The following is a 25,641-nucleotide window of genomic DNA, read 5'->3' on the forward strand; positions in this document are numbered from 1 at the left end:
AGAACGTTTTCATGCGAAAGGCAATAGAATGTTTTCAGAGACTGATAATGCCGATCTGAGTCTCCTTCCACCCTGCAAATCCTCTCTTCTGCTTCACATGTCACGTGCAAACTATCATTTATATGGAAGCAATCATTATCTGCTACCCCAAACGTCCCATACCCAGAACTACATGGATGGGAACTTGAACAGGGGCGTTTAGTCATACATTGGGGCGATGAGATGTTCCCAAAAGAACTCCAAGATGTGTTACAAGACAATGGTGACTGTGAAGACGCAATGACAAATGTTGATTCATCAGAGTATGAAGATTATGAAGAAGGCAGTGAAGATGATGACATTGTATTGGATTAACAGAAATATTAATACGTACTGTACCTCTCTGTGTAACGACACTGGTTCTGTGTTTAAGATAAGTTTTTAATTGAACTTGAAAGAGAGAGAGAGAGAGAGAGAGAGAGAGAGAGAGAGAGAGAGAGAGAGAGAGAGAGAGAGAGAGAGAGAGAGAGAGAGAGAGAGAGAGAGAGAGAGAGAGAAAGAGTCCACAGGTATCATAATTTCATCAAGGTGCATAACCGGTTAATATTCATGCTAAAAGTCTGGTTTTCATATTATTTTTTGTTTTAAACAATGAAAATCTTCTTATCCACCTTTTAGATATACAAACAATGTTTGATATTTTGATTAAACATGATAAATATTAATATTAAACATGTAAATCTATGGGAAAGGGAAATAACTGTTCATTTTTATTGGTTGTTTTCAAATGCCTGTAGAATTTTATTGTGACCACTCTTTGATGAGGAGACAAGTGGATTTCTATAGCTTAGATGAGGGGGGTCAAACATGGCCCATATACTAATAGGAGAAAAAGAGGTGACATGATCAAATTATTTAAGTTTATGCATGGAATGTATACCTGCAAGAGACCAAATTTTCAGATCAACAATCAAGGCCCTACCAGGGGACACTCAATGAAATTAGAAAAAGAACACAGCAGACTTAGGACAAGAAGCAATTACTTTTCCGTTCGAACAATTAATACTTGGAATAACTTGCCAGAGAGAATTGTGAATGCTGAAAGTGTAAACGCCTTCAAAGCTGAGTTGGACAGATTCTGGAAAGATTTGCCAACAATCTATGATCCACAGTGCTACCACACAGACTAAACACTTGAAAGATAAATTGGCAAAACTGAATACTTTGCCTGAACCATCTACATTAATTCAATTCAAGTCAATTCAATATTGTACATATTTTTTTTTATCTCGTTACATTTTTGATGAAATTATCTCCCTTTGTCACTGTAGGGTGCTTAATTCTATACCTCTGTATCATGTGTCATTGTCTTTCATTGAGACAAACAGTCCAATGGATGACCTAAAAGTGATGGCTTTGACTAGGAGTTTCAAAAGTTAAGATTATATAAATTGACAACAACAGTGATTTTCGTTGTCAACACCAAATTGGAAGAGGGGTCTTCATCCTAAGCTTCATAACACTAATATTGGATAATTTGCTCTCACGGCAGTCAATTCAAAGGCAAAGAGTGTTTATCATAATTTTTTTAAGGTTTTCCACTTTTAATGTTTTACAATTACGGTGTGAAAATTTTTTGTGCCATCATGATCTCTAAGTCAGCTTGTAGAAAGCATTTTCTTTATCGTACAAGTATTCACAATTTTTAGATAAGGCTACATGGTGTTCAGCTTGAATGCTATTTATGACTTCAAATTAAATCTAGAGTTTTATTGAAAGCCTGGGGTCATTATGGAAACATATCTTGCCCACGACATCATGGCGATGCAGTGTTGACACTTTTACAAGTCTTTCCATGTAGCTGAGACTAAAATGGTTTGCTCACAAATTTTATCATAGCTAATCGATTCTCTTCTTCTTCTAGGTTCCATGCCTGGTCCAGGCTTCGGATACTGCATGAATTATCTCTCTCCATTCCTCCCTGTCTCTTGCTTTTTCAAATAGCTCTTGGATTGTTAGGTTGGTGAAGCCCTTCAGTTGGTCTATGAGTGTTTTTCTTTGTCTCCCCCGGGCGCGTTTACCAGGTATTTTTCCACATAATCGATCATCAATAGACAAATAGTCACCGGTTTTACTTGGTAGGGCTTGATGGAATAGGCTCTATATGGTGTCATGTATGATGTTGGAGATACTTCTATAGGGTTTAGTTATTACAGTTTTACTTGGTAGGTCTTGATGGAATAGGCTCTATATGGTGTCATGAATGATGTTGGAGATACTTCTATAGGGTTTAGTTATTACAGTTTTACTTGGTAGGGCTTGATGGAATAGGCTCTATATGGTGTCATGTATGATGTCGGAGATACTTCTATAGGGTTTAGTTATTAGTTTTACTTGGTAGGGCTTGATGGAATAGGCTCTATATGGTGTCATGTATGATGTCGGAGATACTTCTATAGGGTTTAGTTATTACTGTTTTACTTGATTGGGCTTGATGGAATAGGCTCTATATGATGTCATGTATGATGTTGGAGATCCTCCCATGGGGTTTAGTTATTACTGTTTTTCCAAGAACAAAAAATCATTGGTAGAGTTGAGTTATCTTCTTCAAAAATTGTTGTCAAAGATTAAATTTGCTATCATTAGAGCACAAAATATTGTGTATAGTCGTGTTTCATTTTTCTGGTCCTGTGCAACCAACTTTTGAGAATGGCTAAGATGCAAAGTTTGTTTTTTTTAATCAAAAAAAAAAAAAAAAAAATGTGGGTCCAATAAAAATAGAATTAGCAGTGACATTTTGACCCAATGCCTCTGTTTGTGATTCAATGGTGAATCAGAGGTATGTAATGTGCATCATTAAAGACCTTATAATCAAAGGTGGTGGAGGTTTGGGTTTTTTTTTTACATGGAAAGCCCCCGTTGACAGAGTTAAATGACTTGTGTTACAAAGATCCGATGTAATAATACATACTGATTACATCTCATCTACAGGACTAACGGACTACAAAAGACATCAACTTCTTTCTACATCATGGCACATGGCAAATGGGCTAGAGCTCAGCAGGTCACTGGTTTGGATAAATAGGTAATTACATTTACAACAAGGGGGTCCTTATAACTCAGTTGGTAGAGCACTTGCCCCCCCCCCCTCTCCCGGGTCCACCCAACAGTAATTGGGTAGCGGGGTCTCTTAGATCTGGTGGAAAGTACTTTACGACAGACTTATGTTCTATCCATATGACAGCAAGCAATTGCTTTTGTCCATTTCACTCATAGAAACATGGATAAATTCCGGCTCCACTGGCCTAATGGCTCTGAAGGACATTTACAATGACCCTATATTATAACGGTATCAAAGATTTGAAAATACATCTTGCTTCTAAAGACATAGCTGAAAAGGCAACATTCCAGGAGGGGTTTGTCTTTGAGCTCCAAGTCTGGCCGACTTATTGAATACAGGCAGTTCTGTACCTTGTCCTTGGCGGTAGTTTTAAGGAGAAGATCTTGTGGGCTCACTCCTTGGAAAAACTCAACCTGTGTCAAGAGAATATGATCAGAATATTAATATTATTTTTTTTTTTTAAACTTTAAACAACCTTGACGTGGAATTGTGGGCTCAGTTTGTAATCAAATTACTTTTTCAGTAACTCAACTACTGTAATAATAATAATAATAATAATAATAATAATAATAATAATAATAATAATAATAATAATAATAATAATAATAGTAATAATAATAATAATAATAATAATAATAATAATAATAATAATAATAATAATAATAATAATAATAATAATAATCGTAATAATAATAATAAGAAGAAGATTAAGAATAATAATAATAATAATAATAGTAACAATAATAATAATAATAATAATAATAATAATAATAATAATAATAATAATAATAATAATAATAATAATAATAATAATAATGATAATAATAATAATAATAATAATAATAATATATTTGTTGAGCACTCTTCCATGTCACGAGGAAGTGCTCAGAGCGCTTTACAAGGACATCAACAATTCAATTTGGAAAATAACAAAGTCTGAAGATGCTTTTTAAACATATCTTCCATTGAAGAATGCTGTATTTCTTTTGGAAGTTAGTTCCAGAGGGTTGGGGTGTTTCTAGAAAAGGATCAGCCTCTGCATGCCAGTTTTCCATCGGATGACGAACAAAGGGACTGGGTTGATGTCGTATGGAACTCCAATTTATCATAAAGATAAGTTGGTTGGTATGTCTAAAGGCATTTAAAACACAATAGATGAAATTTAATGTAGCAAATCTGTACCTCTTGATAAAGTCTATCAGAATGCAATCAAAACAAAAATATATAAATAAACCAAATGTTTGTTTGTTTTTAAGGGTTTTACGGCACTTGCAACACATTTAGGTCATATCAGCACCAGTAAAAATGAAGACCAGTAAAAAATGAAGAAAATTGGATAGTAAAAACATTCTAGATGTACAATTAAAAGACTTGAGGAAAAAGTAAGACAAAGGGGAATGGTACAAATAGGGAACAGATGTAGAAACGTAAAAAAGAAAAGAAAAGAAAAAAAATATAAGAAAAATAATTCTTGAGCTTTTTTACAGGACAATATCTACTTATTGTGTTTGCATGGAGTTACAGGGTGTTCCCTAAGCCCTTTACAAGGAGTTCTCTTGTCCAAATTGAGATTTTTTATATAGCGCAAAATCCATTGACCGTGCTTGACAACAATGGGTCCCGAGCCAACAGTAACAGACTACTGTTACAAAGGCACTATTACAACAGTTATATAAAATACAGACAACACTGTTACCATTAAGGTACCTATTTCACACCTGGATAAATTGAGAGAAAGTGTGTGAAGAGCTGTTTCCAAGGACGCAACCTTGAGCCAAAACTCAGCACGACTCAACCAGACCTTCTCTTATATTTGCGTAGACCCTTGAGGATCACTCTATACATCCATGAATCAAAAAAACTACAAACAGGTAACGATGTGCGCCCTCATGGTTAGTGGTAGGATCTAAGCTCTTTACTCAATTCTACGTACCACTGTAAATGAGTACTGACGTAACAGGGTCTTTGGAAAATTAATTGCCAACGCATATGTCTCTCTACATGTTACTGTTGTGTGGTCAGGCTTGAAAGCGATTGACATTTCAGTGGATAATTGTGGCTATTAATTGTCACAGTGTAATGACCTAAATGGATCTCTTTCTCAATTGCTCTCACTGGTCTCAGGTGTAAAATGAGTCTGCGTCAGGTTGTTCTGTTTGTATTAAGATTATACAATTTATAATCAGCGCATCATGTCAGGAAGAAAGTGTGTAAGTTGGTAGGACACTTGCCTTTGAAAGGAAGACAAGGTGGAATGTGCTAGTGGATTAATCGAGTCCAAGAGAAAGATCTTTCATCATTAGTCACTGTTTGCAAGTGTCAAGGTCATGGCACAGGGTTGTTCCAGAGTCTTATTGCAGATGGAAAGAATGAATGTTTGTGGTGCTTCTGTTCTTGTACTTGTATGTAAGATTTACAATTTATACAGGTCAGAGGGCAGGTGTCATAGGAAAGACAACGCAGTCTAGCGGTGTGACACTTGCCTTTGAATAGGAAGGCCCAAGGTTGAAGTCCCGCTCTGAGTGGCACATAGTCGAGTCCTTGGCAAAGGCCCTTTACTCACATTCTCACTGTTCTCAAGTGTACAATGTGTACCGGCCATTAAAAGCCTTGTCTCTGTTGTAAAAAAAAATGGTATTATCGCCTACTAGGAATCAAGTCTCATTCTACATGTTAAGTATTGCTGTTGGTTAGGGACCTCCTTCCCCTTGGAGACAGATGTAGATTCCAAGAGCACACTATCAAAGTACTTAGTTTGAGATCACCCAAAAGTCTCATCCAGACACAAGCACAGGTACAACAAAGAGGGATACACTCAAATGTTTACAAATCATATATAATATGTAAACAAAATAATACAGTGTATAACAGAGAGATGATTTACAAGACAAAAAATATCATCTCCCAAAACTCTAACTCTACACTTGACTGTCACCCTCCCAGAATGGATATCCGGCCAGGGCCTGGACAAAACCAAGTAATCTCATTCCAAGACAAAGACAGAAAGCATGTTGGAAAACAGATATAGGAGGATAGAAGACACAGTAAGTGCCTCCCTGCCTACTATGGGAGGTAAGGAACCCCACCCAGCACCCCTCATTACTATCTGATCATGGGAATGAGTGAGTAAATGATATAGATGACTTACAGCATGTTGTCCCCATAGCATAGCCTTTATCTCGTATTCCTCATCGGACAGATGCATATTTATCAAAATGTGGGGCTGGAGTTCTCCACAACTGTTTGGACATTTGGCTATTCTTTTAGACCTTATTTTAGATGATGAAATCCTGAGGAAAGTTAAAAACAAAATCATATATAAATCAAACCCATATTTACATATGGGTAACTCATTGATTGATTATAGTTATAGATCATGATAATACCTAAATCAGTAATAAATGACGATGGAAATATTAAAAAAAATATTAAATTTAATTCAAAGAGAAAAATGATGTGAATGTCTCTGATTTCCCCTTTATCAAAAAAAACATAATGAATAAGACAGTAAAGATAAATTTGAAAACGGTAGGGGCTGCCTGAAGCCTGTGATCGTGAAAATACTAACGAAGGAGTGAAAATGGAGAGGCTTCGTTGATTATCCCAGGCTTCAGGCAGCCCCTACTGTTTTCTATTTCTGTGTCGATTCATTTCAGTTTCTTTGTTGATATTGTTCCTATATGAAGCCTCTCCATTTTCACTCTTTCGTTGGTATTTAAAGATAAATTTGAGATGAGAGAAGTAGCGTTGTTAAGGTGTATGAAGCAGCAACATTTGCATTACAAATAAGCGATACAACTTTAATTCTATTTCTTCTTTTCAATTTAACAATCATTGATAATGTTGTGGATTGACATCAATAGCATTGCTTAGATACATACATGCATGCTTTTATGCCAATCACCCCAGCTAAGGTAAAAGGGCTAACAACAAGCTCCCTGTTTTTGTCTCTGCCCTCATGTAGCGCAATATCCACGAAACATGCTCAAAGCACTTTACAAAGGGTCCTTGGCCAACAACTACACATAACATGTAGTACGAGGCAATACCTGGTAGGCGACATTACAATTTATTCCAACAGAGACAACGCTGTTCTTATTTAACACCCGAGTACGGGGAGAGAATGTCAGTAAAGAGCCTTTTCCAGGCACCGAGCAAGGTTTAAACCCTGTCCTGTGCCAGTTTCTTAGCCTAACTTCACATTCAGATAATATCCAAAGTTAATATTTAGGAGGATGGGGGGGTGGGGGAATTATGTACGAAAATGAATATAAACAGCTTAAAAAAACACAAACTTTAAAAAAAAAAATAAATAAACAATGCATTTAGTATTTTGTCTATTTTCGAAGCAGTCATATTCATTTTTTAAAAATATATGAATGCACAATGGATCAAACCTCTGAAGTCTCGATTTTCACAATCGGCGGATCAAAATAGTGAAGACTACATATGAGCTTTGCACGCCATGTTGTCATCAAAGATCTGATCCGCCCAAAATTAACAAAACATGTTGCACAAAGCGCATAGGAAGACAGACCTGCCAACCTTCTCAGAATGAAAAGTTTATTCTATGATCCTAAAAAGTGTATTTTTTAGCAAAAAAGTGTATTTTGTCAGCATGTGTGGAAAATAAAAGTGAGCAAAATACAAAAATTCATATAAAAACTAAATCTAACCCAAATCAAAAATAAACTCCGATCTTCATCATTCAAACATTCATTTGCAGCAATCACGAGTAATTACAAAATTATCGGTTTATCGAGAAACTAAAACTTAATGACCATTTTAAATCAGTACAAAGCTCAGAAATTGCAATATCTAAAGATATTGCTTTCGAAACACTCAAAGAAATGACCAAAAGATCCCAAAAATGTTTGTAGTATTGATGCTAGTGCCTGAAGAAGAGGAGGTGGTGGTTGTAGCGATGGTGCTCTACTGGTGGTGGTGATGGAAGAAGTGATGCGGTGGTGGTGGTTGTGGCAGTGACAATGCTGTGATGGTGGTTGTAACCGTGGTGATGCCATGAGATGATGATGCTAATGTCCCAAATGAAGTTGTGATGGTGATATACATCTGCCAGCCCAGTAAATCAGTTGAAGGTTTTGAGATAAAATATTTGTGAGAGTGGTCTTCAATCTAATAGAGATGACAATTTGCAGCAGTGACAAGATAATTTCCATTATGTTATCAAATGATCCATGTCTCTCTCTCTCTCCCTTTTTTATAGCATTTACTACTCCTCCTCCTACTACAACTACAGTAATTCCTACAACCACTACTAGACTAGTACAATTACTACTACCACTACTACTTCTACTCCTACCACTATTACTACTACTACTACATACTAATACTATTACTGTTGGTCAAATGATGGGAAATTCACACATATTACAGACAAGTTAAATACTTCTAGAGGATTCGTTTTGAACCATTTTGTTCCTAAAGCTGCCCAGATGGTAATGAAAAAAATAAATCACTCATACAAAATAATAAATCTTTAAAAAAAGATCATTAAATTTTTTAAACAAAATAGAATAATTTTAGTAATTATAAAGGGAAATAATCCATTTATGTTTAAGCTTATCAGCAATACAGTTTTTAATTGAAAACTTCATTGCCAAAGATGTTAGTTAAATTTAATTTTCACTTTAAATTTTCTATTTAACAAGTGGTAAAAGCTTAAATGTGGTCTGAGGCCATTTAAAGTATAAAATAAGTTTAAATGCATAATTCTATGCAAATCCTCAAAAAGGTATGGGAAAAATATTTGTGAAAACCGGCAACATATAACTAACTGAAATGATAACAATAGTACTAACTGTGATGCATCATTCAGAAACACGGTCAACAATTGATGTATGACATGTCATTTTGAGAATAAAAAAATCAAAATATGACTAAATCCACGAGAGTTTTGATCCGTTGATTTTGAAAATTGAGACTTCAGAAATTTGATCCACTCACTTTTACAGTATATTCAAATTCTTGAGCTAAGTTTCTTGCAAACTATTATGACTTATTCTACGTGGTAAACCTGAAGTTCCCGCCACTAAATCATTGATACACTATTTCTCTGGCAAAAACAAAAGAGTTAGGCAGGCCAACAACAACATGACACGGCAGAGCTATCAAACATCAGGAAAAAAAAGGCACAAGGCAGGGACAGTTGGAGAATATTCACCGTAAGAACAGGAGGAACAGCTACAGCTACGAAGTCAGATGACATTGAAAAAAATGGAAGGCTTTAAGTTAAGTCAGTCAAAATCATTTTATATATGTTACTTTTACAGTCTGCAGATTTTAGCAGATTAACAACTTGTCAATCAACTAACTTTACTAGTTTGAAATGAATAATGAAAATTAGCAGCTCACACTTACACCATATAATTAAAGAATTTCATCCAAGGGATTTGAAAATATATGTTTTGCTTATTATGCGACTATGTCAGATTGAGAGTTCCTGGGTTTGAGTCCCGATCTAAGCAGCACACAGTTGAGTCCTTGGAATAAGCTCTTCACTCACATTCTCTCACTTTACTAAATGGAGTACCAAGCCGTTGAAAGCGTTGTCTCTGTCGGCAAAAAATTGTAATGTTATCGCCTAACAGACGTCATGTTTCGTCTAACTGTTGCTGTTGTGCTGTTGGTGAGGGACCCTTTTGAGCATGTTAAGTGGATATTGCGCTAAATTTTAAAGCATATTTAATCATAAATCTATAAATTTTGATTGAAGACTAAAAAATGTTAAAGAAAAAATGTTTTAAAAAAATACAATACTTACATGTATTTACATTGAAAACAGCAAAATTGAACAAAGTCTGACATATTGTCCGTACAAGGGTAATATCGACAAAGCCTGACTCGGGTTCTCAACTTGGTTGGTGCCTTGCATTTCACAAATGTTTGCAATTTGAAATAGTCTCTGGTCTGGTTCTTGACTGAGGCTGAAATAATAGAATCACAAAATGGAAATCAAATCATTAAGATCTCAGCTTCAATTAGGAAGCATTTGTGAGGGCTTGGATAGCCTGAGTATTAATTCATAATCAACATCATTCACTTCTTTGTATACATTTTGTACATTATGAAGATGATGACAACGACGGTGAGCAATAGCAACAATTGTATCTTACTGATCCATATATATATATATATATATATATATATATATATATATATATATATATATATATATATATATATATATATATATATAGTGAGATATTGATTTGCGCATACCTTTAGAATGGTCGATAATATAAAGAGTCAGACAGGCAAAAAGAGACAGAGAGAATGGACGAAGATAACATGTTACTTTATTAATAGTCTGTACTGTTTATGCCAACAGGTTATAGCAAGAGATAGATTGATAGATAGATAGATAGATAGATAGATAGATAGATAGATAGATAGATAGATAGATAGATAGATAGATAGATAGATAGAGATGGAGAGAGAAAGAGATGCACACAGAGAGAGAGATAGATGGAGAGAATGAAGATAACATGGGGAAACATGCTACATTTTTAAATAGCCACTCACCTGTAACAGTTGTTTCTTTCATTCCATCCCATATCCTATTGCTGTCTCTTTCATGACTTGTCGAAGAGTTTTTAGGATCGGTGCTGCTGCTGACTACCTCATCATAACCAATCTCCACTGGCTGGCTGTCATTGGGTATTGAATAATGTGAGTCCCCACTAGAAGACACTGTATCATCCCCTTCTTTCAATGTTGAAGATGATGAATTGGTTTCTTTCCTCCTACTTTTAGATAAATGAGATGCCACAGTTGAAATTGATGTACTACTGCTGACTCCTATACGGCAATCGTTACTACTCGGCGAGCGTAGAGACAAATGCTTACGTTGTGAGACAGTGGGAGATAGTTGAAGACTCTTGAGTGGCATTAATGGAGCTTTTTCTCCTTCCAAACAATCCACCCCTTTTTCTTTGTATGAACTATCATTACAACTAGAGTCAGTTTTCCTGGAGACTTTGATCCTTTCATTTGTATCACTGCAATGCTGATCTTCATCACTTCCACTACTAAACTTATCAATGTGTTTCACTCTCTTTGATCTCTTATTTCCGACTTGCCCTCTTTCCTCAAGTTTCTGCCTCCTAGTTCTTGTTTGCACCCTGTTAACTCCTCTTTCATTCGTAAGGCCAGATGGTGATGGTGACACTTGCTTAGTGGGAATGGCTTTTGAAATAGGAGATGATGAATCTTTTGCAGTATGGAAACTTTCTTGAGATGAATCTATTTCAATCAAATCATCATCACAATTTTTCCCACGAAGAGAAGATGGTGGACAAATTTCATTTCTTCCACTGCTAATTTGAGCAATATCTTGAGATTTTATTGATCTACTCTCTTTGTCCTTTGTCTTGCTCTCATTTGTCTTTTGGCCAGACAGATAATTTACATCTTTATCTTTCATCCCATTATCCCCCTTGCAGCTTGAAGGTTCATCCCTCACCAATGGTTGATCACCATTTGAATTGACAGGAGATGATCTGTACATTGATAACTCGATAGATTCACTGGGCATGCTTGATATACCTGACATAACTTCCTGTAATGAATCAGCTGCTATGTCAATGACAGTCGTATCATGAATTCCATCTTTTTCCATTTTTCTTTTCTCCCTAGCCAACACAGCCTCCACATAATATTGATCTTTTTCAGTGAGATTTAAAGATGATGGAGGTGAAGAAATGGACGATGGCAGAGTAAGGGAGTCAAACTCTGGTGAAGTACTACTTAAATTACTCTCTTTTTGAGAAAATCTGGACGTTACTGGAACACCACATGTAACTGTTGTGACATCTTTTGCCTTTCTGAAGCTTGATCCACACTCTAATATTTCACAACTATTGTTACTGTTAGGCCTTGAAGATGTAGCTGAACTACTGTCAGAGATAACAATTACATCTACAACTCTGGTTTCTGAACTTTGGTTTAAATTTGAACATTTCTTATGCTGCGATTCAAATTCAGATGGTTCGTCAAAAAGTCTTTTTCGAGACGTAGAAGCATTATTACCCAATACCTTTTCTTTCTCTCTTGGTGACTCATGTGAAGAAACACCGTCTAATGTAGAACCACAACAACTACTCCCCTCACCATTTTTTAATGGTTCTTTAAGGGAAGGACCAGAGGTCACCGCACCATTAGATCCATCATCCTTCTTGGAGGGCTCACCGACATATTTTGATATTAAAGGATCGAGAACAGTCTTCAATCTAACGACAACGCGATCCTCAGGATTTAATTTATTCACCCCACGTTGATAAGAAATTCCTCCATGAAGCGTCATTTCTACCAGACCGTTTACGACAGCGGCGTGTAGATTGGTCAGCTTGATGTAATCTCTGGACTAGATGATAGACGGAAAGAAAATGATGGAAATAAAAAGAATACAAATGAATGAAATCAAAATTAAATTAAATATACATGCTCCTAAAAGGCACTTTTACTGGATTTCAATTTTATGTAATTCAAGACACACGATTCTTAAGCACCTAGAGCTCATATTGCATGAGATGATGGCGCTATATGAATCTACACTATTATTATTATTATTATTATTATTATTATTATTATTATTATTATTATTATTATTATTATTATTATTATTATTATTATTATTATTATTATTATTATGTTCAGACCAAAGTTATCGTCATTTCCAATATTTTGAACTCAAGGCAAATGATGTCTAATCATGTCTAGAAATTGTTTTAAATAGAGGTGCGGATTAAAATTGTTCCATACAGTCAAAGCTATAGTTTTGCCTACAAGCCCAGAATTACTGACAAATCTTTAAAAATTATAAAATTATTTTTTACAGATTGATATTCGAGTAACTTTCAAACTTTTCTTAAATTAAGGGTAATACTCTTACCAGTTGACTCGAATAATTATAAAATCTTCTCGGGCATAATGATATAAGTCACGTGACATTGGGGACCTTCAGACTTTATTATAAGACCAATTTTGATCGTTGATAGCTGAAAAGATTCATCTCAATCTACATTAATTTCCACAGTACAATAGTATAATAATTAAAATACATGAGTGCCTGTTCGTAATATCCTGTATTTCTCGGCAAATATTGCAGTTTCTCCACTAGTTTCTAGAACAAAATTTATCAGCTTATAAATTTTCAACATGATTTAGGTCTTGACAATCCAAAGAAGTCAGTGTCAAAAGAGATAATAAAAGTTTTTTTTGCTCTTTCACATTTTGGAATGCAGAACGGATATCCAATCACAGCACAACCTTGTAAACCAATATATGGGAGTAGATTTGGAATTTCACAATACAGGACTGGGGGGGGGGGGGGAATCCTTTAATATACCAGTCAATCTTGTGCTTCTTATTCTTTTGGTCGAATATGTTTATGCTCAAAGAAAGGCTCAAAGGTTAATCAATATTTGTGAGAACTAGACATCTTGTCCTCATATCTTTGTTTAAAATTATTTTGTTCTTATTGTTTTGTGTTTGTTTGTTTTTAGGTGTTTAACGGCGCTTTCAACACTATTTAGGTCAATTAAGCGCCCAATTCTTATTGTTCAATATCATTTCACCAATTATAAAAAATGACACGTAAATCAGAGGTGTGAGATATGTCTAGTTACCTCTTTGATGAAGCCATAATCGTTTTGGTAAAAAATACCTTGACATTCTCAGCGGATTCAATGTGATTAAAAAAGAAAAATGCATTGTTATCATTTTTGTAACAATACCTTGATGTTCTGTGGTAATCAAACAAAAACACTTCATTTTCATTTTTGTAACAATACCTTGATGTTCTGTGGTAATCAAACAAAAACACTTCATTTTCATTTTTGTAACAATACCTTGATGTTCTGTGGTAATGTAATCAAACAAGAACACTTCATTTTCATTTTTGTAACAATACCTTGATGTTCTGTGGTAATGTAATCAAACAAAAACACTTCATTTTCATTTTTGTAACAATACCTTGATGTTCTGTGGTAATGTAATCAAACAAAAACACTTCATTTTCATTTTTGTAACAATACCTTGATGTTCTGTGGTAATGTAATCAAACAAAAACACTTCATTTTCATTTTTGTAACAATACCTTGATGTTCTGTGGTAATGTAATCAAACAAAAACACTTCATTTTCATTTTTGTAACAATACCTTGATGTTCTGTGCAGACACAATGTGGTTATCAAACAAAAACACATCATGGATTAGATTCAAGTCGCCAGCAATTTTTTCCAATGTTTTATCTCCTTCAGCTCCCGCCACACTACAGCTCAAAATAGGTCTGCAAAAATATGGAGGGATTGAACATACTAGCTACATTATATTTAACAAAATAAGAAAAACAGAGATCAGCCTAAAGCAGACCTGGAATCCCAGAGAGAAAAAAATAAAGAAAAAAAATACAAAGACTGCATTAATACGCTTATCCACAGTAACTATCAGCTTTAATCTGTTTATCATAGTTTAAATACAGAGATCCAAGTTAGAAAAATTTCCAATCATTGAAAAAGTGTGTCATGAAATGAGACCCGACTCGTTGCTACCATAATTACACACATTATAGTAGTTAAATGTTTTAGAAAAGCGATCACTGGATCCACGGACATAACTGAAACAACTAAAAACTTGAATCCCTGTAAATATCTCCCCATGACAGACCAGTGTTTTGTTTGTTTTTTTGTTTTTTTTTAAAGGTTTTACAGCACTTGTGACACACTTAGGTCATATCAGCGCCAGTAAATAGAAGAAAATGGAATGGAATAGTCAAAATATTCTAGATTTACAAGCAAAGCACCCAAGAAAAAGCACGACAAAGGGGATTGGTTCAAATAGGTAATAGATGTAGATTCCAAGAGCACACCATCAATGTACTTTGAGGTTACCTTAAAGTCTCATCCAGACACCAGTACAGGACCCCACTAAGAGGAACACACTGAAATATTTACAGAATACATAACAATACATAACAGAGTGATGATTTACAAGGGAAAAAAAATCATCTCCCAAAACTATAACTACTATACATTAAACTGTTTTTCTCCCAATCAAGGACTCCAGCCAGTAATCCAATTTCAAAACAAAGACAGAAAGCAACTCGGAAAAGAGATAATATAAGGGGATAGAAGACACAGCGTGACCTCCTGCCCGCCATGGGAGGTCAAAGGTCCCTGCCCAAACAGACCAGTGTAAATTTAACGCATAGTACTAGACTTGCAATACGCTGGGTCTTAGGAGTGACTTAGATCTTCCACTTTCGATGTCATCTGACTTCGAAGCCTCAGCCGTTCCTCTTATTCTTATAGTAAAGATTCTCCAATTGTCTCTGTCTTGTGCCTTCCATCTGATGTGTGATAGCATTACCAGTGATGTTAATCTGGTTTCATCATTGAGTTGCTTTAAGTAGTTATCGAAAGTGAGAGGTAATATCGTTGTTGGCCATCCTCTAGCTAGTTTGTTTTGGCCAGAGAAATAGCGTGTCACTGCTTTATAGGTGGGATTTTCAGGTTTACGATGTAGATTGTCTGAAAAGTTTCCACCTTAGCTCAAGACTGTGTTCAAAATAATGTTGGAATTAATTACTTTAGCTGAAATTGGTCTCGAAGGTTTTTAATTTTCAATCTATAGGAATTGAAAGCGCAAGTGAATAATCAAACTGATGGCCAATAGTTCTTAAGCATGAATGGTAAGGGAATTGAGACAACAAGTGAATAATCAAACTGATGGCCAATAGTTCTTAAGCATGAACGGTAAGGGGTAAGGGAATTGAGACAATAAGTGAATAATCAAACTGATGGCCAATAGTTCTTAAGCATGAACGGTAAGGGAATTGAGACAATAAGTGAATAATCAAACTGATGGCCAATAGTTCTTAATCATGAACGGTAAGGGAATTGAGACAACAAGTGAATAATCAAACTGATGGCCAATAGTTCGGATAAAATCATGACAATTCAACTGAGTTCAAAATTAATTTTTGAGACATCTCAGTATATTTACCCATTGAATTTTGTTCCATCCCAAACTTTGAGCAGCCGAAAGTGATTCGTTTCAATATTCACATTGAAAATAACCTGTAAAACACCCAAAAAAAAATTTTTTAACCAAAATTTTTTTATAGTTTATAGTTTAAATCATCGCAATAAATCTGGCCTCAAACAATTGTTTGGAAGTCCCAATAGCTCAGTTGGTAGAGCACTCTCTTCACATGCAAAGGGACTGAGATTGATCCTGGGTGCAGTCAAGATTTTATTCTGACCCCCATGTCCACCCAGCAGTAATCGGGTAGCTAGGTCTATTAGATCTGGTGGAAAATGCTTTGCCATAGACAAGCATCCTATCCTAAGGATAGTAATGATTTGTAATTGTCCGTTGCATGCTAGAGAAATTGGGATAAACTCTGGCTTCATGGGCTTATTGACTTTGACAGACTTCTATAATACTTGTATCCTAGTGCTTACTGAATGGCGGTTCCTTTTCTAATTGGCTCACCTTCTGTAAGATTGAGCTTTTGGCTTCCACTCGCCCAGTGATTGGAAAATGTATGGAGATACTGATTTCCGTAAATATACAAAAAAATCAGAAACCGTTTAAAACTTGGTCAGTATAAAAATAAATAAGTTAAAATAATATTCCTTTGTCAATTTTCAGCACACATTTTTGAAAGGGTCTGTCTTGAGAAAAGACAAAGATAACCTAGGCATCAGCCACTGTGCAGTGCCCAAATATGAGCAATAGTTAACTATAAAGTGAGCAAAGTTTTTGCCGAACGGAAAATAATATGCTGGCACAGGGCTTGAAATGGATTCCCTTGAGTGAAGGTGCAGAAGAAGAGCCTTTACCACTCGGCCAAGTATTCTAATAATTGGGTCATAAATCGTCAATAGCCAAGACATTTTAGCCTCATTTCATCATTATAAATTCTAAAAACCATGTGCAAATATTTATTATTTTTCTTTTCATTTTTTTCTCTTCTAATTAATGATTCGTGGTATAGTTGAAAATATTTCTTGGATCTTTATTTTATGTACTAAACGTTTGTCCAGAGAATTTCCGAAGATTGAAATAATGTATTATTATCCTCCTCCTCCTCCTCATCCTTCTTCTTCTTCTTCTTCTTCTTCTTCTTCTTCTTCTTCTTCTTCTTCTTCTTCTTCTTCTTCTTCTTCTTCTTCTTCTTCTTCTTCTTCTTCTCATTATTATAATGATAATCATTATCATAATTATGATTATTATCTTAATCATTATCATTATTTTTATTATTATTATCCTCATTATTATTATTATTATTATTATTATTATTATTATTATTATTATTATTATTATTATTATTATTATTATTATTATTATTATTATTATTATTATTTTCATTATTATTATTATTATCATTATTATTATTATTATTATTATTATTATTATTATTATTATTATTATTATTATTATTATTATTATTATTATTATTTTACCATTATTATTATTATTATAATAACAAATAACAAATGTGAATATACCTGGCAGACTAAATCGAAGTATTGTCTTTTCTTGACTTTTTGGAAAGGCACATTCTCCTGGCCTTCCTGCCACCACTCTAGTAATGACTCTACCTGCCAATGAAGGATAATCAGTGTTTTAAATTATATTACAGAACTGCCTACTATTACCAAAAATCCGTAGAATTACGAAATTTTGGCCCTAATTTCAGATTTTTATGAGCATCTCTTAGTCATTAAAAGTTGATGAAAATGAAAGTTGATGGCAAACTACATAATTTTAAGGATTTTGAAGTGTTATCTTATCCTTGTGAATGTAAATTATTGTTTTTTATAGTAAATATAGCGACTACAATTTTAATCTCTTAAGAATTACGAATTTTCAAAATTTCAAGTAGGCAGGTCTGAATATTAAGAAAGAGATGTAACAAATGATAAAATGGAACAGAAGCCTTGATTTGATTCACAGAGACAGATGATACGGACATTCTGGTTGTAACAAAACGTGGATGAGACAATAAAGGCAAATGAAGAATGTAATGTAATAATTAATCTATACAGTGCACAGAATCCATCAAGTGCTCTAAGGCGCTACACATACAAAGACAATAGGTGACACAAAAGGCAAATACTATCCATACTGATGAGAGTGGCAGAACATTCATGTCCAAAGCACAGGGCCCGCTATCCATCCCAGGTGTTGCCGAAATTTTATCCGACCCTCTTATCCCAACAACCAGTGATCGAATAGCTGTGTCTGTTTCATTCAGAGGATAATTCTCTGTGATAGACTAGCTCCATATTCAATGGGTGGAAAGCAACAGTCTATTTAACTATACACAAATCAGGATTAAACTAAAGACTCCACAGGCCTGATGACTCTAAAGAACACCTAATGATTTATAACACATGGGTGCAAGTAGGTTAGGCTAAAAAAAATCCTGAAATTCATTTCCAATAAAAGTTGTTCAAGCGATGCTATACCTTAGTCCTCTCATCCTCTTTTACAATATAATCTGGACACGATGCAATTCGATTATCAAACGACTCCTTGAACAAAACCCACTGGAAATTGTGGTCCTTTACACCCTGCTTCTTGCCTTTGTATGTTGTGATCTGAAATTGAAAACATTAAGTGGTCACCACAGTCAAAAGTTCGTAGCCATTTCTCACAAAGACCAAGGCTAAGGGAAATGTATCTTCAGACTCAATAAGTCTCAAATGAATTGCAATACACAGGAGTTACTTACAGAAGCAGAAATGATCCACCATCTTCTACTTTCGATTCTGTAGCCCATGTTTTGATTCCAGTAAACTAAAAATAACACTCCTTGTTTACACAATAAACATGAATCTAGTACAAAATAAAAATTAGGAAAAGTTGGGACATTCAAACGCTATCAATCCTTAGTACTTCCGAATTAAAATTCGAAAGCCGTCATGGAAACAAATAGAATGGTTATGATAATAATATAGCAAAGAAAATAAAACAAAGTTGTCAGGAAAACAATAATTAAGCATTGTTAGTCTAAAAAATGGACACAGCTTTTCTTTCCACGACTATGTGGTCTTATGGTATAACTCTCGTCTTCGGAAGGTCCTGATTTAGAGTCCTGCTCTGAGTGACGCATAGTCAGTCCAAAGGTTAGTGTCTTACCACAAGACCGCAAAGCCCCACAAGACAATGGAAAGATCTGGCCATCATCCAACATAATGACACAATGAATACAAACTTTTAAATTATGAAAACGGATGATGTTTCCTCTCATAGCTTGACAAGGCAGCCTATTCTTGTCTGCCTCAAAGAGATTGCATGTCAGTTTGGTGTCCTTGTTTTCAAGACTTGGGTCTGTGATGTTCAACATCAAATGATACTCTAGTCATGGGAGACAAAATGGAAGATTTTAAAATGACATAGATGCTGATGATGATGACGATGATGAAGATGATGATGATGATGTTGATGACGATGGCAATGATGACGTTGACAATGACCATGATAATTATAATGATAATGACAGTAATGACAGTGATGATGATGATGATGATGATGATGATGATGATGATGATGATGATGATGATGATGATGATGTTAAAGAAAATGAGGATTTAACCAGGACTACTTTGTTGAGTATGTGTTATTTGGTTTTTTAGTTATTTTTTTGTTGTTGTTGTTTTTTGTCCTTTTGAACTTTAGTATACCGATATCTTCCTGTTGCTATTGCCAAGATCCAAGTCAAATAAAAATATTTGGAAATGAGGCATCATGCCATATACAGAGGCTCCTACCCCCAATAGCCCCAAAGAGGAATCAGAATACAAAAAAAAGCAGAATTGACGATGACATATTTTGCGGTATATAATGTAATAGACAATCCAAAAGTACTAAGATAAAACAATATGAAATGTGTAAAAATTTGCAGATTGGTTAGAGACTAAAAGGGGAGCAAATAATAATATAGGACACAGGCCCTGGCAGTCTCAGAGCAAAGCATTGAATGGATGGACTAAGCCTTGACTGGACCCCCCCCCCCCCCCATCCCAACACAGACCCAATCGAACACATGCACGTATTGGTACACACATACAGACACATATATAAACTGCCAAAATTAAACAGGGAGAATAGCCCACTGCACTCAATAATACTCCCAAGTGGAGCCAATATATAATAATACTTCAGTCACTGACCACACATATTGGAGCCAACATAATAATGATAATACCCTGGGGTCATTGACCCCTTTGAATAAAATATTATCCCACATTAACTGCACACACTTTGAAGGACTAATCAGACACACAAAATGTGTTTTGATTGACCAAAGATGACGATGACAAAATAGACCATAACTCACACTTCTTAAACATTAAAAAAAAAATAGATATCATTTTTTTATAATTCCCTCTATTGAAACGCAGAATTTTTGCCTTGAATGTGGAATTGTGGAATATAGACCAATTAAGCAGAAGAGTAGGAGCCTCTGCAAATAATATTAAACTCAAACCATGTTGATTGGACTATATTATCATGTTTCTCAATTGTTAACATTCCCTTTAAAACTAAATAAATAACTAATAAAAATTTGAAGCTCTTATCGGGAAAATCTACGTTATCAGGAGTCAGGGAACAGATCAACCAGATCTGTAATGTCTAAATCATCAAATCGGGAGAGTTATCAGAACTGTCAATCACTTCGACTTTGGTCAAAAAAAACAAACATCATACCTCCTCGGACTGTGCGAACAGCAGGTCTGCAGTAAATGACCACTGCATACAAGTTGATAGCTCTGTGTTCACGGACTTTATTGACTTCCTCAAGGCTTTTATACGTCACAGGCAACACTTTCATTGGTGTCAACTAAAATATTGGATGAATAGAATAAAACTATTAATTAATACTAAAACAGATGGTTCATAACAACACTTAATCCATAAAAATACTCTATCCACCAGATTTGCAATTTCCCTTTTCATAATTTTTTACGTGAAACATTTCTCCTGTATCCAAAGTAACAGGACAAATAAAGAAATGGAGTTTACAATATTCCTGGTGACATGAAACAAAAATTTAATAGTTACATACTAATACTGCACTTGTAATCTACAGAACATTGATATTGCTTCCATGTAAATGAATATTCATTATCAAAAATATTCTTCCCAAAAATTCTTATTCCTTTTGTTTGTTTGGGTTTTTTTTTTTTCTTTTCAAGTTAAATTTTCACACCACACAACTTGTAAAAAAGGATTCTGTGACCTCTGAATAGTCTATTTCAAAGAGTTGTTGAGATCTATTTATGGTCAACTAACTCAATCAGTGCTTGCTTTGCATGTAGATTTGGAAAAAAAACAAAAGAAAAAAAAAAAATCCAACAGTGCTGATAGTGATAAAAAGTCTAAAAGAAGGAGAATTTTAAAACATTGATTTGCCTTTAAGCCTCATTTTAACCGCGTTAATCCCCATTTTAACAGAAACAGAGATGATAAACTATCGTTGAGAGTCACACAGTCCAGATGTCTTCACAGATAGTTTATAGAAAGAAATGAAAAGAATAGCATAAGTTTCAAAACTAGATCCAGCCCTTCATTTTATATTTTTAAAAAGAATCTGAAAACAAAACTTTTGTCCTGTGCCTTTTAACTATTGATTGTCATTGATTTTTCTTTTTCTTTTCATCGCGCCCTGAGCACCTTTGAGTGGAAGTGTGCGCTTTATAAATGCTTCATTATTATCATCATTTCTACGAAATTTTGGACTTGATTTTGGAAGTTATAATAATATAAATTCTTTTTCATTGTGGATAACATCGTGTTAGCTATTTAAACGTATCTAGATTTATTGTGATAACCAAACTTGCACACCCCCCACCTCCCCCAACCACCTCATCATACGAGTATCCATAACAATGACGCCGCGTGATATCATTCAAACTGACAGCAACTCACCAACCCTCGCCTAGAAAAACCGCATCCGCTACACGGATCGCTATTTCTCCAACACCCTATGAATACAAACTGTTTTATAAAATACACCAAAGCTCAGTTACTGTGCATTGATACAATATCGCACCATAAGACTATTTCTAATGCACTAATCACACACATTTCAAAGCTAGGTATCAGAAACCCAAAATGTGCTTGTGATAATTTTGTGAAGAAATACAAGAGGGGAACCAGGGGAGGTAAGAAGAAGAAGAAATCCCATTCACCAAGTCAACCACTCCCGTCGTCACTACCATCACCAACGCTATCCACACCATGTATCGACACACACACCACCACCACCACCACTACCATCCACACCATCACCGCCAACAGTACCAACAGGACCAACTCAACAAGCCGCCCTCTTACCACTATTCCCTCACCTATGTCGCTACCATCATCATCATCACCATCACCACCACTAACCGAAATCACTAAAAAAGAACTCAGCCCGTCTTATAACATTCCTGTTTACTCAAACGCACGTAGACATACAGCGAAATTTAAAAAAGCGTCAAAAAGACCGCGCAATCTTTTAACCATCATCAACAACAGGCCACCCCTCTGTCTCGTCCACATAAACGCAAGATCCATAAAAAACAAATGTCACGAGATCCATGACCTAATTATAGATCGTCATATTGATATATTGTGCATTACGGAAACCTGGCTTCAGGATAAACAGGATGACCACTACATTACCACCGCCTGTCCCAATACGCATACCTGGAAATCGCTACCACGACCTGGGAGAAAAGGGGGTGGTATTGCCTTTATTTATAGTCTTGCTATCACCAACACCACTTTCACTCCTCTTACAAGAGAAAACTACGAATCTGCATGCCTTTCCTTCCAATCCGACTCTGCCACTTTCTCCATCATTACTATCTATCGACCGCCGAATACATCCAATACTAAGTTTGTAGCTGAATTTCAAAATGATATCTTAGACTTCAACCTTAAAAGTTCACCATATATTTTTATTGGAGATTTCAACATACATTTTAATTCCACTTCTCCGACAGTCTCCAAAATCAAGAAAATCCTACACGACAACGATTTACACCAGCACATCACCGAGACAACACACCAGGCCGGCAACATCATTGATTGGGTCATCTCCCCTGTGTCAAGTAATAGAATAAGAAAGACCGAAGTTGTTGACCTAGCGATATCCGATCACAAAGTTTTATTTGTGGATATCGCATTAAAGAAAGTTGATCTCCCGAAACGAAACATAACAACAAGGAATTATAGACAAATTGATATCAGTGGTTTACAAGATAGCATTCGTGACGTCATAAATGAGGTTAAAAATATAAACGACTTCAACAAAGTATTGCGATCTATTATTGACGGTGAGGCACCGCCACAACGTCGGGTCGTATCGAATCGACCACACTCGCGATGGTTCAATTCCGAGATAAAAGAATTAAAGAGAAAAAAGAGACAGGCTGAAAGGAAATGGCGAAAGAGTGGTCTAACGGTATTTAAGGATATCTACAAAGCAGCTAAGTCGGCTCTTTATAACGCCATCACATGCGCAAAAAAGGCCCACTACAACGAAAAATTTCAAAGCATTGCATCTTGCAAAGAACTGTTTTCCACCGCAAACGACCTTCTTGGCAGTAAGAAATCCACACCCCTTCCAGCGTCTAGAAATAACACCGAACTAGCTCAAAATTTTGCCAACTATTTCCACGGCAAGATAAAATCCATTAGGGAAAACTTAGACAATACATCATCATCATCGTCACCGAGCTTTGGACCATTCCATGGAACGCCACTACATGTTTTCGATCCAGCCACTGAGGATGAAGTGAAGTCAGCCATTTTAGATAGCCCATCAAAATATTGTGACTTAGTAGACCCCATCCCAACTAGTATTCTTAAGGCTTGTATTGAAGAACTGTTACCAACAATAACTGAACTTATAAATAATTCGTTGGTCTCAGGTAGTGTCCCCGACTCGTTTAAACGTGCCATTGTTAAACCACTATTAAAGAAGTCCGATCTAAATGTAAACGAACTGAAAAATTACAGACCTGTCTCCAACCTTCCATATCTATCCAAAGTGCTTGAACGCATGTGTTTAAAAAGACTTTTGTATCATATCCATCTAAATAATTTAAGTGAAAATTTCCAATCTGCCTATAAATCACATCATAGCACTGAAACTGCCCTTTTAAAAGTATGCACTGATATTCTTAAAAGTATTGACAAAAATCATGTCTGTTTATTGACTATGTTGGACCTTTCGGCTGCATTTGACACCATTGATCACGAGATACTTATTAAACGATTAGAAATTACTTTTGGAATAAGAGACACTGCGCTTAGTTGGTTTAAATCATACCTAACATCAAGATCTCAGTCGGTTCTGATCGATGGCGCAGTATCAGAAACATTTCCTCTAAATTACGGCGTTCCGCAGGGGTCTGTCCTTGGTCCTGTTATTTTTACTCTTTATACTCAACCTCTTTCGGATATTTTTGTTAAAAATAAATTAATGTATCATTTCTATGCTGATGACACTCAGATCTATGTAAGCGATATCCCTAGTAATATCCCATCATTGATTACCCGTGTTGAAGACTGTATTAGAGATGTTAAATGCTGGATGGAAATTAACAAGTTAAAGCTGAATAATGAAAAGACAGAGGTGATGGTGTGTGGTAGAAAAAGTGTTTTGAAAGATGATTTTCTGAAGTTTACTCTAAATATAAATGGGTGCACAATTAACCTCTCAACGTGTGTGAAAAACCTCGGGGTAATGCTAGATCAACATATGACTATGCAGGCACAGTTTGATTCTCTATGTAGAAGTTTGACAATAGGATTAAAAAGAATTGCTTCAGTTAGACCTTTCCTAACAAGAGAAGTAACATGCAAACTAATAACATCTTTCATACTATCTAAAATAGATTACTGTAATTCGTTAATCTCGAATGTAAGCAACGATAAAATATCACGCCTTCAAAGTATCCAGAATGCGGCTGCTAAATTGATTTTAAGAAAGAAGATAACATCCTACTCGTTGCCACTTTTGTATGAGCTGCATTGGTTACCAGTTAAAGTGAGAATTGAATTTAAACTAGCAGTATTGTGCTATAAGTGCCTTAATGATCAAGCACCATTGTATATTACTGAATTTTTAGAAACGTATAAGCCAACGAGGAGTCTACGTTCTGCACTAGATTCTACAAAATTAATTGTTACAAATAAATATAAATATAAATTTTACGGCGGCAGATCGTTCAGTCAAGTCGGACCTTCCATCTGGAACTCTCTTCCTAAAAGAATAAGAGAAGCGCAGTCCTTATCAATATTTAAATCAAAGTTAAAACACCATCTCTTTGTTAAAACACATCTTGATTAATGCATCTTTGTAATTTGACCCCAATATGAATGTTAATTTAGTTTATGTTATTATATCATTATTTTATATTATTTCCGTATTTGACATAGCATGTGGATGTATTATAACATATCTTGTATTAATGACTTTATGTTTAGTTATTACATTGTTGTATAAT

At 35.1% G+C, this 25,641-nt stretch overlaps 1 protein-coding gene across 1 annotated transcript in view; it reads right to left on the bottom strand.

Moving 5' to 3' along the window:
* Positions 1-1,276: 1,276 nt before the first annotated feature.
* Positions 1,277-25,641, bottom strand: part of LOC144973398 (uncharacterized) — a 41,541-nt gene continuing 17,176 nt past the window's right edge. The window contains exons 12-21 of the mRNA XM_078915770.1: positions 20,846-20,978; positions 19,350-19,492; positions 18,601-18,732; positions 17,638-17,730; positions 16,127-16,200; positions 14,282-14,411; positions 10,646-12,485; positions 9,885-10,047; positions 6,249-6,390; positions 1,277-3,513 (exon numbers count right to left, since the gene is read on the bottom strand). Of these exons, the coding sequence (XP_078771896.1) occupies positions 3,316-3,513; positions 6,249-6,390; positions 9,885-10,047; positions 10,646-12,485; positions 14,282-14,411; positions 16,127-16,200; positions 17,638-17,730; positions 18,601-18,732; positions 19,350-19,492; positions 20,846-20,978 (3,048 nt within the window). The 3' untranslated portion in view covers positions 1,277-3,315. The remainder of the gene's footprint in view (positions 3,514-6,248; positions 6,391-9,884; positions 10,048-10,645; positions 12,486-14,281; positions 14,412-16,126; positions 16,201-17,637; positions 17,731-18,600; positions 18,733-19,349; positions 19,493-20,845; positions 20,979-25,641) is intronic.

Source organism: Berghia stephanieae, chromosome 5 (genome assembly GCF_034508935.2).
Source record: "Berghia stephanieae isolate SIO BIC M18660-M18661 chromosome 5, UCSD_Bste_1.3, whole genome shotgun sequence".
Lineage (NCBI taxonomy): Eukaryota > Metazoa > Mollusca > Gastropoda > Nudibranchia > Aeolidiidae > Berghia > Berghia stephanieae.